At 32.3% G+C, this 15,242-nt stretch overlaps 1 protein-coding gene across 4 annotated transcripts in view; it reads left to right on the top strand.

Moving 5' to 3' along the window:
- Positions 1–15,242, top strand: part of KIFAP3 (kinesin associated protein 3) — a 158,063-nt gene that overhangs the window by 139,041 nt on the left and 3,780 nt on the right. For 2 of the 4 annotated variants that reach the window (XM_077901603.1, XM_077901605.1), the window contains one exon: positions 5,261–5,390. The exons of 1 other annotated variant lie outside the window; for it this stretch is intronic. In XM_077901603.1, the coding sequence (XP_077757729.1) occupies positions 5,261–5,375 (115 nt within the window). In that variant the 3' untranslated portion in view covers positions 5,376–5,390. Of the gene's footprint in view, positions 1–5,260; positions 5,391–14,282; positions 14,352–15,242 lie in introns of those variants that run through there. One more of the 4 variants, XM_077901606.1, reaches the window with a different exon arrangement.

Genomic DNA, 15,242 nt, shown 5'->3' with positions numbered 1-15,242 from the left:
GTACATTATCAAATGCATACATCTTCATACTGAAGTACAATAAAATTTTATATTTTTTTCTTTTGTGGCTACAGTGAAATCTCTGTTGAGGCATTATTTGATTCAGTTAGTGTATATTGTTAACTTTATTTCACTTACACCTTTAATCTTTTCTTCTGTCTTGTTTTGTAGTTGGCAACTGGAACTTAACTTCCCTCTCAAGAAATTCACACTTAGAGGCCATTTTAGATGATAGCCATTGATAAATATACTTAACTGATATTATATGTTTATATAGATCATGTGTACACATATAAATATGATATATTATAAAATAAATTAGATATAAAAGAAAGAAATCTGCTTTTAGTTTCTCACTATTAAATTCACAGTTCTGTTACAGCCATCTGCTTTCACAGAGTAAGGCATTTCTACTCTCATAAGAATCAAACTGTTGGTATATAAATCAACACTGCATAATACCCATTCATTGATTTAGAGCACTGTCATAAAAACAGTGACTAAAAATGTATTGAAGAGAATATTTCTAAATGGGAGGCAGTAAAGTCACATCTCCTAATAAAACAGAGGGAGGACCTTCTTTGGGAAAAGTGTCAGTTGCTAATTACCACAAGAAGAAAAGAGGGTAGGAAAGGAGTGGCTTGAAAATTTTAAAAGGCCCTAGGCCTTTCCAGCAGGTGTTAACATATAATGTAGAAATGTTGAGCTTTAAAATTTTAGTTTGTTCTCTTAGAATTATTGTGTTTTGCAATAAGCCTGTCTATGTGTACTTAAACTGGAACATTGTAGTTTCAGGTTAAAAAAATTATTGAGGCTGAAATAAAATTTTAGCCTCTGTATCTAGTATGGAAGGTTGTTCTATAGTCTGTTTCTTTGTTTTTCTGTGTCAGACCTTTAGTCCATAACCTACCCAGAATTCTGTATTTGAAAGCCCATAGAAATTTCTGCACAAAATAAACATTAATTTTTTTAAATTTTTGTTGTTCTTTAAAGAAAAAATCTTAAATAAGTGAATCTCCTCGAAAAAGTTTGTTTCTGAAACATGCACAGGCCAGTCCAGTTTTAAATGAAACTACTGGAAAGGAATAGAAACAACACAGGCTTCAAATACCATACAAATTTAATCTTTATTCGAATTGTATTATTTGAAAAGTTACTCTCTAAAATGGTTGCATCTGACTACAATAAGATATGTTGATTAATAATGATGGTATTTATTGAAATACATTTAATGAGTGCCAGGCAGTATGCTGATTGTTGTTTATCACATTCTTTATCTAATTTAATCATAACAACAGCTAAGGGAAGAAGACATTAAGAAAACCAAAGTTTATGAAGTAAAGCACCTTGCTCACAGTTATCATTCTACCACTTAATATCTTATTTTTACCCATCTTTCATTCTCCCTTCTGTTATGATGAAGAAAGTGTCCTTTTTTTCAAAGTCCAATCCATTCATTTTGTTCAGTCAGTCATTCTTGCTTTCCCAAAGACTTCTCTCATGCCACCCTTCTTTTCCCCTCTTGGGTCATTCTTGCCAACATATAATCATAGTCTGGAAACCCCCACATCACATTTTACCCACTTTTTGTTTCTCACTTCCCTTCATGTAATACTCCTCAAAAGACTCCCATCTACCCTTCAGGTTCTCTAGTCTGAAATCACCATTTTCATACTGCCAAATCCAGTGGACCTTTCTCATCTTTAACTCAGCAATGTTTGACACAGATGTCAAAGCCCTGCTTTTTGAATCTCTCATCTTTCAAGATACCCCACTTCTCTGATTTTCCTCTAAGCTCTTCTCCATTCCTTTCCAATGTTCTGTACTGGATATTCCTCTTCCTTTTCACCTTAACAATGCTTGCTTTAGGGTTTCAGCTCTGTTCTCTACAACACTACCACTACCTAAAGGATTTCATCTAGATTCCATGGCCTTAAATACTAACTATAAGCTTATGTTTTTATCTGAGACCTCTTCTCTGAGCACCAACCATTCCTGTCACTATTTAACAGATCCAATTGCATGTTTCATAAAATCATCAAATGTAACTTTGATTTCCTACATGCAAATAAGTCCTTCCCCTAATCTCCCATCTCAGTGAATGTCATCATCATTCCGTAAGTCAAGCCATAGACTTTGGAGTATCTATTGGTTTGTTCCTTTTCTTCAAATACTACTACTTCAGAGAATCTTTTTCTGACAAAACCATCAAAGCAGCTCTTTTTCCCCCATCCTGTAGTTACTGCGTTAGCACCCTAATCATCTGTTTTGTGGCTCACTTGTTTATTTACCTCCTTCCACAAGAATGTAGTCTCCAGAAGACCAGGAACTTAGATTTTCTTATTCAAAGTTATATCTACAGTGCCTGGCATACACTAGCCTCTGGGTACATGTTTATTTTATAAATGAGTTATAAGGGTCAGAGCTGTTACTCAAATATATCGTATGTCTTACTTCATTTCCCATGCTGTATTTTGTTTTCAATGTTAACTTTTTTGTTATAATGTCTTAATTTTAGATTTAATCTTTACTATTTCAATATTCTTTCAAATGTACAATGCATAGTATTTATTAATATCTAATCAATATATATAATATGCTTGTATTTTAAAATTTGGGATAGGAACTTATGCTATATGGGAAAATTTTGAATAACCTATATAAGATTTAAAAAAACTGTCTTTTGTATTGCAATACTTTATACAGATAAAGATACTTGCCTTTGTAGTTAGGATTGAATTAAATTCTTAGTACCCGTGTATTATATTACTACATATCTATTTGAATCTACTAAGAAGTACTCATCTGTATTGAATGTAAGCATTCTCTACTGTAAAAAAATGTATTGCCAAGAGAAACTTGTAATGTCCCAATATTACAAGCTTTACATTAGTTTTCTTACCAAATAGCTTAGTTCTGTTAGAAAAAAATTCTATATCATACTTAAAATGAATAAGGGGTTTCTTTGATATTGTTTATTTCCTAATAATGGGTCTTAAATAATCACCTGTTGGTAATCAGTACATCAGAAGTTTAGCACATATGCTGTTGGAGGTTATTTTGTTATCTCCAAAAGATACCCTAAACTTTTACTTAAAGAAATTTAATGAAATTATAGAGAAATGACAAATGAAATTACCTTTATAGAGTGTAAAATAAAGATATTGTCAAGGTAAGGATGTGCATTAAATGTTTTAACACTTAAATTTTCCTTTACTCAGTAACCTTTTTAATTGACAAGCACTTGGATGGGCTCTAGGGATATACAGATCAATAAGAAATAATCATTTTCCCTTTGAGAAGCTTATAGTTCAGGTTAAAATATAATTTTTGAGATGAGTTACAGTATCCTATTTATTATTCTTTGTATCAACTTTCTTTCTTTGAAAACATTTCAGGGTAATATATTAGCAGGCTTAGGAAGGGAATTAAGGAATTAATACTAAGTACATTGCCAGTATTTGGACATGGATGGTCTAATACATGTTCTGGCCCATTTTTATGTTATTTCCAAACCTTGATTAAATAAATGAATAAATAAGTGTATTATACATTTCTTTTTTTTAAGATTTTATTTATTCATTTGTGAGAGACACAGAGAGAGAGAGAGAGAGAGGCAGAGACATAGGCAGAGGGATAAGCAGGCTCTACGCAGAAAGCCCACCCAATGCGGAACTCCATCCTGAGACTCTGGGATCACACCCTGAGTCAAAGGCAGACACTCAACTGCTGAGCCACCCAGACATCCCTGTATTACACATTTCTGAATTGTCTGTAATCTTTAGCGGACACAGAATTAGTCTTTAGAAAAGAATGCCACTTTATCTTAATAAACAGTATCTTAAGAGTATGCTATTTGAAATATTGCTATTTCTTAACTTCCATTACAGTATATTATACCTTCAATATTTTTTTAAAAATCAGATAATCTGATAATCTTACATGTCAATTGTATCTCAAAGCTGGAAAAAAAATTAAAAATTTTAAAGATTGTGATGAATTTCTTAGACAACAAAGAAAATAGAGTGAAAGATTCAGATTTTTTTGCATTTTAACGTAAGCAGTGCAATACTTGACAAATAATCACATTATTATTGAAATATATAACCTCTTGAATTATATAGGCTGTTTAATAAAACATCATGCTTTGATAGTCCTGTAATTCCTAAAATTTAGTTAATTCATTAGAATGATAAGCACTTTGGGAGGATTAGTCTAGACAGAAACTTGTTATGGCTTTGTGATAGAGACAATGCTCTTTATAGACACATCAGTGTCCTACAAAGCATGATTTGAATAATTGCAATATTTGAGGAGAGCCGTTATATCAAAGAGTTTGATGTGAATGTTGATTTCTGATGCCTCTGATCTCGTGAGCAAAGGTTTACTGAGTAGAAACTTTATTTTACATGGTAGGTATGTGGATAGGCTGATAGATATTCCCAAGGGAACACATGACACTACATTTTAGTCTTTGAACTTCTTTTAACACTGACATAATTATTGATGAATTCTCAAAACTTTTAATTGAAAGAGGTTTCGATTGCAAAGGATTCGTATCAGGTTTTCTCATTAAAAAAAAAAAAAATGAACAACAACAAAAAAATGGCGGTAAACCTCCATTGGTGGTTATTTGGAAATGGAGATGTTTGGAGTTAAGGGAATTAATTATGAACTATAATCCTGTAGATTACAATCCTGTAAGAATTTTAGGCCAGTATGCTGTCTTTCAGTAGTGACCCAAACCACTTGGTAATCTCATAACTGCTTAGTGCCTCTACCAATTAAATAGAACTCAGACCTACTTCAGAGAGACAAGTGGGACAGTCTGTAGTAGAATCAATTTTCAAATATTACTTTGTTTTTATATCTCAAGAGAGTTATTAGTAATTTTCTAAACTGTATACTTCTATTTAATTGTTAACAGTCAATTATTGGTGAATTTAATTGTTAACAGTCAATTATTGGTGAATGTTGGTTTTTATGTAAAAGCTACATATTTCTAGTCTCATTTCAGACTAGAGAGGCACAATCAACAAATGCTTTCTTATGCTTTTTGATTGAGTTAAAGATTATAAAATAGTCTTTTGAAAAGACTCAAACAGGACCATAATTAATGATTTCCTGAATATCTTCTCTTATGTGATCATAAATCTGCATTGTATCTCAGGTAATATCATATAAATTAAGCCTATTTTCTTTGTTTAGCTTGATCTATAGTTAATACATCCCAGTTTTTCAGAAACTCTTTCCATTTCAGGTTTTTCCAGACAAAAACAAAGTACCTTCATATTGGCCTATCAGAAATTAAAAGGCAATATAATCTTAAAAAGGAATCCACACCTTTGTGTGAACAGTATCATGTGGCTAATTAAGAGCCCCTCAAATGTGAAAGGATGAGAGGAGGCTTCTATGAACATAGTTAGGCAAGTAAATCTTTAAATTGCAACTGTAACATAAAAATTACATCTTTTCAAATTGATACAAGAAACCCCATTCAAACATCATACTAAGATCTTTTTTGAGGTGGTGAAAATCCAGAAATTCTTAAAAGTCTCAAAAAGTTTTTATAAAAAGTTTTCTGGGTTTTAAGGACTTTATAAATATTGGACTATTGTAATTTAATTTGTTCTTTGTATACACAAGGGGAAAAAGGAAACTATTACAATTTCTTACAGTTGCATCTTGACTTTTTCCCCTGAAGTCTTGAGGTGAGGGTACTATTTGGCATCTCAAATGGGCACTGTAGTCATTTTAAATAAATCAATTTGTAATCTTTCCTTGTCCTACATACTTGAAAAAAACTAATACAGATACACCTATATGATAGTTTGAAATATTGCCTAAAACCCTATACTGTCTATAATCTCAAAAATGTATGGTTGGTGCATTCCCATCTCCCTGAAGATTTCTCCTCATAGTTGCCCAGCTTTGCTTATAAGTCCCAGGTTGTCAGGTTGGCACAACCCCAAGATAATGAACATCACAGAATGAAATACTCTATCCTACACACATGCATGACCTGTGCCCTTTTCAAACAGCAGTAAACCTGAGTACAGAAATGTGTGCAGTTTGGGAAGTGATGATTTGTGTGGAATAACCAAAAACCTTACCCTTGATTTACTACTCTCAAAATAAACTGACTGAATATAAAATAAGGTAAAGAAGCATGTAAAAAGACATTCCCAGTATTTTTCATCCCAACATGTGTTGCATCATTTGCATCAATCATGATATAGAATATGAAGGGTTTTGATCGAATAACCTTATTTGTACAAGCAGTCTACTCTCAGTATGGTAAAAGGAAGATATGATTGGCCATGGCGTTATTTTAAGTGCAATAACAATTAGTTGCCTATGTGTAAGCATAAATCTCTATGAATTATGTAATAGCCCTATAAAAGCAAACAGAAAGCATGTGTAAGAAGCATGCCAAAAATGATAGAGTATGTCTTAACTGTCTAGATTTTACAACAGGAGCCAGAATTTCATAAGTATTTTTAGGGAAGGGTCTATCATTTTCATATGTCATAACAATAACAACGCCAAATATATGAGTCTGTGCTGTTCTTGTAAGAGACTTGGAAGTATAATAATCTGAAGGCATTTAAAAGGGATAGTGATTATTTTTATTCTACAAAAAAAAAATTATGACAGTTACAGATATAGACTATAACAAGTTATATCATTAGAAGCAGAAATCATATCCAGATATTCTGGTTTTGAGGTCATTGCACCCCACTAACTTTAATAAAATTCAGGAGTTCTTGATAAGTTCATACTTAAGTTAGTTTTGCTAATAAGTATAATTTCCAGTTCTTAAGGGAGAAGAAATATCCATGCATGTCAGTGATAAAGGGAAAAAAAGTATCCTGTTTTCTTATGTTGCTTTGAAAATAACTTTAAAATATGGTAATAGGGTATAAAGTCAGAAAGGTAATTGTTAGTATCATATACATTCCAATCTACATTGAATTTGCTTGGTATCAATGCAGCGTGTTTCCAAAGGGTGCTTGGCCTTATTCTGTGGAGATGATCTAGAAATACCTTGTTTCATCATAAGACTACAATTTGGTTGAACAGAATGACTTCAATCAGTCCATATCTTGACAATCTAAAATTAGCCTTAAGTAAGTCATTCGGAAAAGGACAAACATTATATGGTCTCATTCCTTTGGGGAATATAAAAAATAGTGAAAGGGAATAAAGGGGAAAGGAGAAAACAATGAGTGGAAAATATCAGAAAGGGAGACAGAACATGAGAGACTCCTAACTCTGGGAAATGAATGAGGGGTGGTAGAAAGGGAGGTGGGCGGGGGTGGGGGTGACTGGGTGACGGGCACTGAGGGAGGCACTTGATGGGAATTTATAAAAAATAATAAAAATAATAAAAATAAAATTAGCCTTAGACATAAGTAGAAAATGAACTATTTTTGTTTTTGTTTTGCAGACCTATAACAAATATATTCTCAAGGACAAGAGAGCTCATGAAATTTAAGAGTAGAAATTTTCTTAGTACCTGTTCGTCTAGTGACAAATGCAATTGCTATCATATTCTACAATATACTGAGATTTCAAATGCTCTAGAGGACACCAAATATACTATGAAACATTTATCTGACCTGTAGTGATTATTGAAATTGCTGAATTAGCAGCTGGAAGTATTTTATATAACACTGACCAAAATAGATGTTTTAAAATATCATAATAATGTAAGGCAGTGCCTTTTAGTTTTACATTTAATATTATAAATATTATTTTGGATCAAATTTTCACACTGTCATGCTTAGCTATTTAAAAATATGCACTTTTAATTTATTTCAATATAGTTTCTATTATCTTTACTTGTGCCCTCAATTTTAGAAAAATATCATTTGGTTTGATTTTAGGTACCAAAATAAGTCTTTACTTATCAACCATCATTTGATATTTTTTAGCCTAAAAATTATTGAGACAAATGAGTAAGTAGACTATGACATAAATGGAAACTTTACGTTAAGCTTCTTATATTTGATAGAATTTTTTGAGATTGTTTTTTTTAATAACACTTGTCTACCTCTTAGGTACTAAACAAAAGTGAAAAGTTTTAAAATATATCAAAATATCCCCAAACTGTACTATTTATTTAAAGACTTTGAAGACAAGATTTTAACAGAAGCTTAATGTTAATTTTTCATTTATGAAAGAGTGGTATGTAGCATGCATGTTAGGTAGCCATATTTACTCTGATTGTGTTTGCATGTCAGATTTTTGTCTCATAAAGAAAGATGAATTGATATAGCCCATTTTGCATAGCACTCATGATAATTTTAGATTCTCTTCCATCTTTTGATCTTGTTCACTTTCATAATACATTGTCACTTTAAGATTCTGGATGGTGCTTAAATTACAGTAACTGAGGGTCATTGTATATATTTTTTACTGAACTGAAAAGTTTTTAGTACTAATATTAACTTTTGAATTATGCTCAAGGTCTTAGACTTTGCAGCATGTTTAGTTTCTTTTCATTTCTTATTAGTATTTTTCAGTACTTAATAGTCTCCTGCTCCCACCTCCAACAAGAACTTCTCTCTGTTCAACATCAGAAACATTTTCCTATTTGGCATGTGCTTTCTAGTTCCCCAAGCAGTATAAGCAAATTGGAAAGTTCAGCTGTCATTCTTGGAAGGTCATAGATCACACTAGCAGCCTGAGTAATCCAAGAGGTTTTAAGTATCATAGCATTTAGTTTAAAGTGAAATTTGCTCTGACAGGGCTGGCAGACCAATAGGAAAAAGAAATATTTGTGCTTGGAGAAGTGCATATGTAGAGACCAAGAGTATAACTGATGGCTGGAAGTGATTTCAGTCTAAAAAAACAAATCATTAAGAGAGTGCATAGGGGTAAAATACACAGTTCATATTTTAAAGAGTCTCAAAATGAACCAGCAACTAAGGTTAGCATTACATAGTAATTAGCTGTGGTGTTCAGGCTTTAACTCACTCAGTACCAGACAGTATGGTTAAACTATCACTGTGAAAACATTGCTACTTATGTTATATTCTCTACTTTAAGCCTACAGCAGTAATTTTCGTACCTTAAAAAACCAAGGTATTATGACAGATTATATAAATGTTGAACCAGTAACAGACAAACAATTATTCAAAGGAGGTGCTAATGACTCAGTTTATTGACCTAGGGGTTACTTAAGCAGCTCAGTAAGTTCTCTTAACTTTTGGTGGTATGAAATGAGGCATTGCTTGATATTATAGAACTGCCAATTTCAAGAAGTCCTTGCACTTAATTGAAGAAATATAAGTTAAGGATGACTGGATGGTATACTTTCATTAAAAGATTATTATAAAAAGTTTGAGACCATTATAGGTTTGAGTAAATATTCACTTTAGCTTGATAATCGCATCTGACAGCTTTCATTAGGCACCTATGAGAGTATTTATCCTGTTACTTGCTACAAATAAGGAAAAAGAAAATATGTTCTCATGGGTCCAGTTTTTTCTCTCAAGTCATTGTTCTCTTCAAGCAAGCCAGTTCTGAGTCACAGGAATACAAGGTTGATAGATCCTTTTCTTGAATTCGCAGAGCAGAATAATAGAAGCAAAATGGAAGGGACTTCGGCTAGTTTGAGTTGACTTAGAAGCCCCCCTCCCCATATACACATATGGAAAAGGTTGATAAAATGTAACAAAAATTTATAATTCATGGCCAAATTCACAAAGAAAATAAACACCCCAGGTGATACACATACACACACAAAATAACCACCCACAAGAATATATTCAACTAGGTATAGGTTATATAGCATAGGAAAATGAAACTGAGTACCCTATATAAAGCCTAGAATTTCAGTGGGCTGCCTTTTTCTTATTTGAAAAAAGGACTAAATGATCTCAATTCACCAGACTAGATAAGTGACTAAAATTTATCTTCTGCCCCAAGGTCCTAGGTTAGGAGGATAGCCATCCAAGGGAAGGAGAAATCACAAGCTTTCCCATGTGCATGAATAGGTTCAGAATTTATGTTATTCACCTAACTCAGGGAACCCCAAATCAAGAAATTATTAAAATTGTTTCAGGATAGTGGAATCCCCAGGGCCTTGATATAAGCATATACAGAACCTCTCTGTAGAAATATTTCCAAGTTCAAGGGCCAACAGACAGGCAAAAATAAATAAAAGAAACTAGAAGTTGAACATAATAAAAAATTGTAAAGCTCATGAAGGGAAAGGACTCATGAAGTTGAACTGTCAGACAAAACATTTAAGAGTTAGGATGCCCAAGAACTGGAATTAATAGAAGGATCTCAATTACACTATAAAATTTTTAAAGATAAAAAGGAATTTAGAAAATTAATGCAATGGTATAATATGAAAAGGGCCAACTATAACATCTCCACATAAAAAATATAATTAAAATAGCCACTGGAGATCAGTTAAACAGATTAAGATGCATTATAAGAGAAGTGTGAATTAAGTGAAATTAGAGGAGCATCAGTGAAATGGAATTTCTTTACCATTTGGAATAAATCAGTGACTATTTTACACATGCTTCTTCCATAATTACTACAAGTTTTTATCTGAAGCATCTTAGTATAGTAACTAAATTGACAGGCTCTATCCCCAAGATGGTATATTTCTTCTTAAAACTAATAAGATGTCTTTAAAAATATATTTTTAAATAAATTCTAGATGAATACTTTAAGTAAAACCTCCTACTACTCATATCATTTGCCCTTGATTTTTGGAAAAATATTACTTGGTTTTATTTCACTAAAATGTGATTCTTTAAGATTGATTAGCCATTAAGTTTTATCATAATAAAAGGGAAATTGATACTCATGCATATAAAAGGTTAAGAATAAAAACTAAATAGAAAATAACAGCTAAACTTGATATATATTGGTAAAGCTTATCAAAAAACTGCTTAATTGTGCTCATCTCAGTAATACAAAGGCTCAGGTTCAATAAGTAACACCTTCAGCAACCTAAAAGAATATTTATTACATATAAGTTCATAGAAAAGGTGCTTCTGACAAGTTCAATGAAAACTTCAGAAGCTGTCATATAGTAGTAGTAGTACCTTAACATGCACGTGCATTACATATTTCTGTGTCCAAGCCTATCAGCATCTTCTGTCATTTTCATGGGCCCCCACAATCAGAATTTTTTTTGCATGTGAATACTCCTATTTAACTCTCACTAAATTATTTCACAATTTATAAAATGATTAGATTGACCAAATGAGAAACCATTGGAAACCACATTCTATCACTGTTAAATATGCTGAGAGTTTAAATGATAAGACTTGCTTTAACTTTATAAAAGTAAATGACACTCAGTGATAAGACAAGCTCTCCATCTAGTGGTTGGTTTATAAATTACAAGCATTTAGATCTCTAATACATGTATTGTAAATAAAAATAATAATAATAAAATAATACATGTATTGGTAGGTATTATCTTATCGGTATTGTCTCATTCTATCTATACTTCTTTTATTACTGTGTAAAAGTATTTCAAGAAAAAAACTGTTCTCTTCTGCCAGAATAGTCCAGCCCTACCTATTGAATTCAAAGACAAACTACTAAAAAAATAAAATAAAATAAAATAAAATAAAATAAAATAAAATAAAATAAAATAAAATAAAATAAAATAAAATAAAAAAGACAAACTACTTCTACAGTCTGATTTCATCTGCATGGAATACCACAGCCTCTTAGTTATTTGATGAAGCATATTCCCACAGTAAAGGGACAAAATTGTTTCATTCCTATTAATTATAACCTCTAAAATTTCAGCCAGTTTTGAAACACTTTGCCTTCATTCTCATTTCCCAAGTGGTAAAAGTATAACTAAAAGAACCATTTCAAAAGAGAAGAAATACCATTTTTGTCAGGAAATGTAGCATGTTTGATTGTTATTTCTTCCATTGCCTCTACAGGCTCTCAATACTTCACACATGGACAGCTGTGATATTCTCTTAAATGTTCTCCATGCTTTTGTCTCTTTACACCCATAGTTACCAGAGTTATCTTTCTAAAACACAGAAGTAAGTTGTCCCCTTTCTAAAAACCACAAAGAACTCTCCAGAAGTATATAGTTAGCGTGGCATATGAAGAGCTTTCAAAATCCAATCTTAACCTCCCTTTCTAGCCTTATCTCTTGCCATTTGCTTTCATCGTAAACCTAAGAATTTAAGCATAACAAACCAGTTGCTATTCTTCAGCGACTTCTCTCTCTCTTGCTGAAGCTGCCACATTAGGAATTCTCTCTCTTCACTTGTGAAGTCCTACTTGTCCTTCTAGATTCGTCCATTCATAAAATAAAATATTTTTTGAATGCCCACTCTGTGTCAGATACAATGCTAACTGCTAGTGATATAGCAATTAATAAGACAGTGACAGTCTTTACTCCTTTATGAGACTTATAGTTTCATAGGAAATAAAGCAAAAGGATATACAGATAAATGTAGGTATAGTTAGGAAGTGACAGATGCATTAAAAGTATTTTTACTTTTAAATGTGCCTGAGTGGCATAGTCAGTTAAGCATCCAACTCTTGGTTTTGGCTGGGATCATGATTGCAGGATCTTGAGATGGAACCCCACATGGGGCTCTGTGCTCAGCGCAGAGTCTGCTTGGGGCTCTCTCTCCCTCTTCCTCTGCCCCTCCGTGCCACTCACTCACTCACTCTCAAATAAATAAATAAATCTTTAAAAAAAAACACACACAACATATTTTCTTTGAAGACTTTCTAGCCCCCTAGATTCTTTTGTAACAATTTATGTATACCTCTAATATACTCTCACCTTATACTAAATATCTGTCCCCCCCAAAAAAAATAAATAAATAAAAAATAAAAAAAATAAATATCTGTCCCTCTTCTAGTCTTCTGGATTAATTTATAAATGTACTAGGGTAATACAACACCATATTATTATTGGAATTTTTTTCCATGTTTAGTTGCCTCCAGTCCTGGTCAAGGACAATATCTTATTGCCTTCTCAGTACCACATTTTTTTAACATTGACTGTCAACACTACTTAACACATTGTAGGAACTCATATACCATTTGGATTAATGGATGGGTGGATGGATAAAAAGGATCACTATTACATTGCACTACTACAATTTCATATTACTAAATTTCTCATGACAAATTATAGTTAGGCCGAAATTACTCTGATCAATTTATAATCTCGGAAAGGAAGATAAAACTCATTTTGATTCTATGATCAATATATTGGAATAATGGATAAAAAGAACAAACTGTTCTAGGAAGCTATTATCAGATCATTTCATATATCTCTATAACACCCTGGAAAGCTTCCTCTGAAGAAAATTAGCCTATGTTAAGTCCAAAAGAATTATTCCATGGATCACAAAGATAGATAATAAGTAGTAATAAGAATCACTACCCTCTATAAATATATTGTCATAAAGTATGTTATCTTAGGGTGAATAGAATTCCTAAAGAAAGACTCAAACCAAAAAAGGTGAAATTCAATGAGAAAATTTCATGTATGTCTCTGTGTATACACATGGACACAACTACACACACACATACACATTCAGTGTGAGCCATTTTGTGGTAAGGACTCCTTAAAAAAATTTAAGATCAATGCATTTTTAGCCTTCATTATTAGAGTCAGAAACAGGATTTCATATTCTATGCTGGTTTCAGACCACATAATAAGTACAGATACATATTATTTTCACTTCTTCATTTTAAGGTAAACATTGAAAAATATCAATTATTTTAGAGAGCAAAAGAGATGGTAAACATTCTAGAGACTAATATATGAGTAGTATATCAATCATGAGGATTGATTACATGAGAGTTGTAAAATAGCCATATTAGAGAAGATTTGATTTATTTTGTGGTTCCAGAGGGTAATTCTAGAACCAATAGATTTCAGATCAAGATAAAGAACTTTCTAATAGTTTAACAGGCCTTTAAATGGAACAAACTGCCTTGTGAGAATTCCCACTTCTGGAGATGTTCTGTAAAGAATTCAATAGACCTGGTCAAGGATGTTATGAATGGAAGTGTAGTCTCGAGTATTTCTAAAAATGTTTCTAAGTCAAAGATTCTGTGAACCTATGATAAGAGAACTTGGCTTGAATTTATTTATTTGTAATTTATTTATTTTTTGTAACATCCTCTAATATATACATTATTTACTCTGCATACCTTTTGCTGACTTGGGAATTTCAAAGAAGATAAAGACTTGTGTTGCTTTTTACCAAATTTTAATAAAATAATGATAATACTTTTCACTTATGCAGCACTTTTCATCCAAGGATTTCAAAGTGCTTTACAAATATGCACTAATTAAGGCTCACAAACAGCTAGAGGTAGGTGATTTTCTTCCCTCTCTACAGGAATGTCAACTCTGGCATAGAAGGCCAGTAGGAGCCTCAGAGTGCCTAGGATTCTTTACTGGCTGCTATTCCCCTTGTAACGTGCTGCATGTGAAGTATCACTTGTCATGCCTGGATTTCTCATTTTCCCCCTCTGAATTATTGCAAGTTTAGAAATACAATGAATGCTATTAAAAATTTGTTTGACACCTTGTTAGTATTACAGAAAATCCTGTCTCTTGCTTGCTGAATGCTAATTGGATTTCTAAATGTTTGGGTAAAGGTAAAATCTAGATGTGGTTTTACGTTTGTTGTTAAATTTTAAATATTTTTTCTTATGAAGAATTTGTCATTTTCCTTTCTAGGTACCCCAAATCACTGTTCTTGGGACATAAAATTTAGTAGCAGACAGATTTGGGGGCCTTACCTGGTTGTCTTTTCATCACAAACCGGAACCATTTTCTTTTAACTAGAAATACACATTTTTAAGAAGAGATTGCATTTTGTTGCTTTTCTAACTTAAAGATCTAAAAAATGATATCTAGACATGGAGGATGATGGTTAAATGACACTACATAGTCCTCTTTTAAAAAGTGGTTTAGTAGTAGCATATTCTGATCTAGAGGTACACACCACTTTTTATGTAGGTTAGGAATACCAGGAAGAAAATATGTACATATGGAGACACACATGCAGTGTTAGATTAAATTCCAATAAAAATAGCCAGATATACAAACTTTCATCTGAAGGAGAATGGTCACACAGGGAAAGGACAGGAGTAGTGTATCACAGCTGTTTGAGTACTTGTGTTTCCTAGTGAGGACATGCCAGTGCCTTTGTTACTGTGTCCTCAAAGTCCTTAGTGGATCAGGAAAGCACAATTTT

Source organism: Canis aureus, chromosome 6 (assembly GCF_053574225.1).
Source record: "Canis aureus isolate CA01 chromosome 6, VMU_Caureus_v.1.0, whole genome shotgun sequence".
NCBI classification, from domain to species: Eukaryota; Metazoa; Chordata; class Mammalia; order Carnivora; family Canidae; genus Canis; species Canis aureus.
Note: the sequence above shows the minus strand (reverse complement) of the source record. Positions and strands in the feature narration are given on the sequence as shown.